Source organism: Arachis ipaensis, chromosome B04 (genome assembly GCF_000816755.2).
Source record: "Arachis ipaensis cultivar K30076 chromosome B04, Araip1.1, whole genome shotgun sequence".
NCBI lineage: Eukaryota > Viridiplantae > Streptophyta > Magnoliopsida > Fabales > Fabaceae > Arachis > Arachis ipaensis.
Window position 1 is genome coordinate 22,876,536 of NC_029788.2, and position 2,910 is coordinate 22,879,445.

Consider the following 2,910-nt stretch of genomic DNA (forward strand, 5'->3'; position numbering starts at 1 on the left):
TTTCTTTGACTTTTTTTTATTGATAGTGTCAAAATTTGCTAATATGGCACGTTAAGTGATACCCCAATACATATTTACGAGTTTTAATTGACTATTAACATAATAATTTTATAAACTTACATCAAATCAAAACCTAATTGAAGGGAGAACTTGAAGTATTGAAATCCCTCAATTTGGAGTTAATTTGTTCTAATTTCTTAAACTAATCATATTAATAGTCAATTAAAAGTCTTAGGTATTTATTGGGATGTCACTTATTCTGTCACATTAGCAAATTTTTTATACCATTAACAAAAAAAATAACAAAAAAACTAACATAACTAATTTAAAATATTTAAAGAACGAGTTTAACAAGAAAATCTTTTAGGACCAATTTAAAAAACGAACAAATTTTTAGAGATTAATTTAACTATTTTACTAAATCATAAAAGAATATCTGAATAGTTGAAAGGAGAAGACATCATCATAATAATTTCATGATAATAAAGCCATAATCTAAATATAATTAATGATAGATGTATAAGAGAAAAGTACAAAAGCAATACCAATATAATAAACTCATGAAATTAAAAAGAGGAACACACTGTTTCTCACACCAAATTAAACAACAAAGATATAACAATAATGATAACATCAATCATAAAACTCTAATACTCTCACATGCATAGCCCCATGCGTAACGAATACCATCCATATTGCATGTAAGAAATGAAAGATTTGAATTAATGGGCAGAAGGTGAAGGTGGTGGGGAGAAGAAGGGAATGGAGGGAATGGTGGTTGGGATTGAGGGCATGTTTGGCAATGGTGGAAGGCTCATCTGTGGGACTGTTGTTGGGATGGTAGGGATGCCAGCAGGAAGAGGAGGCAAAGTCGTCGCCGGCTTCGGTAGCGATGATGATGGCTGTGGCAGTGATGGTATGGTGGGCAATGGAGGAAGGTTGCCCTGAATTGAGGGCAATGTTGGAATTGAGGGCAGAGGTGGCAAAGTTGCTGTTGGTTTTGGCAAGGTTGGAATGTTGATGCCAGGGGGCAAATTGGGTATTGCACTTGTTTGCAAGAGATGGCGAGCTGCTAGGCTCATGTTCATGCTTGACAAGGTGATAAGAGCAACAAGGAATGAGGCCATGATTGATCTTCTTGATGATGAGGCCATGATTTCAATGAACTGGTGAGAATAGGATATATATGTGTGTGTAAGTTGATTTAATTTAATTTGCTTTGGGTGAGAAGCCAAAGGATGGTGCATGGTCTTATATAGAGCTTCTTAGAGAGTGTGAGGACACATAACATGTTTTAGTTTCAATTATTATTCAACGTAACTCAAGTTTGGAGAACTAATTGTTTTTGTTAGCTTACCTTCCAATTACTTTTGAATAGAACATTTTATTATATAGTATATGTTGGACTGATGATGATATCAGGTGGTTGGTTGCCTATATGTAACTTGTGAGAGATATTATTATTGATGAACACAAATATTCAAATGTTGGATGACCAACTCCCGGTGCTTTATTCTACGTAACAATAAACAAATTATTATTACTGCTAGGATAAAGAGTTTTTTAGTTTCTTGGTTAATTTAAAGAATATTCAAGTTGTACTTTGTAGCATGGTTGGAAGAAGTGAGGTTGGATGGACAGATCCAAGAGTTGGTTTATCTAACGGAGGTCATTAATAGACTACACCCTCCACCAGCTATTTCATGATTATTTATTACAATGCTATATGTCTTGTCTTATTATTAGAAAAAGAAAAAATGGGTAAATACTCTTTTGAGTAAAGTATTGTTTTTGTCTCTAACTTTTGGGATAAGTTCTAAAATTATCCCTAACGTTTAAATTGTCCTATTTAAATCCTTTATTAACATTTTAAAATGGACTCAATGTTATCCTACCATCAGAAATCCGTTAACTGAATTGACGGCGGGACAAAATTGAGACGATTTTAAAACGTTAAAGACTTAAATAAGACGAAAACGTTGGCAACAAAAACGATATATAGAAATAAATTTTAATATTATCCTTCAATAATATCAATTTTTTATGGTATGTAATTATTCAATTATTTTTTAGTCACATCTAAAATTTACTTAGGAAAAAATAATGTGATTAAGAGTAAAATTAAAAAATAATTGAATAACTATGTACCGTAAAAAAATGATATTATTAAAGAATAAAATTAAAATTTATTTTTATGTATCATTTTTATCCCCAACGTTTTTGTTTTATTTAAGTCCTTAACATTTTAAAATTGTTTCAATTTTTTTCAGTCGTCAATTCTGTTAATGGATTCCTAACGACAGGATAACATTGAGCCAATTTTAAAACGTTAGGTATTTAAATAGAACGATTTAAACGTTAGAGACAACTTTATGACTTATCCCAAATGTTGAGGACAAAACGATACTTTACTCTACTCTTTTTATTTTTATCGGTGTCTTCGAACCTGGCAAACAGGAGGGAGAAATCTAAAGGAGGATATATATATATATAACAACTGTTTTTTTGAATGACTATTTATGTCAATATAAAAGGTAGATATTTTTTAATATATTATTATATAATTGATATACGTATAAAACGATTTTACACTAACAATTAATTTAATTTCATACATTTAAATTTTTATATTTTTTAAAAATTAATTCTTATATACTTATTTCTATAAAGATAATGATTTACATAGTTATGTTTTTTATAATCACATTGTCCACTTTAAATTTTATTTTCTCGTAAAAAATGCTAATTTTTTTCGAAACATATATTGTTGAAAGGAAGACTTTTTAACTTATTTTTTTCATGATAACTTGTTATTTTATTTTGAGAGTTATATCTTGTATTTATAAAGATATCGATATTTTTAGATAATTAATAATTTATGATTTGTTTTTAAATATTTAAAACTTTTAA

The 2,910-nt window shown here is 29.2% G+C and overlaps 1 protein-coding gene across 1 annotated transcript; it reads right to left on the reverse strand.

Annotated features, from left to right (window-relative positions):
- Nucleotides 477-1,241, reverse strand: LOC107639212 (proline-rich receptor-like protein kinase PERK2). Its single transcript, XM_016342685.2, has one exon. The coding sequence runs from the start codon at nt 1,152-1,154 to the stop codon at nt 723-725; it is 432 nt and encodes a 143-aa protein (XP_016198171.1). The 5' UTR covers nt 1,155-1,241; the 3' UTR covers nt 477-722.

Bases quoted from the DNA above. Each gene is read 5' to 3' on its own strand.
- LOC107639212 (XM_016342685.2), bottom strand. From the start codon at position 1,154: ATGGCCTCATCATCAAGAAGATCAATCATGGCCTCATTCCTTGTTGCT.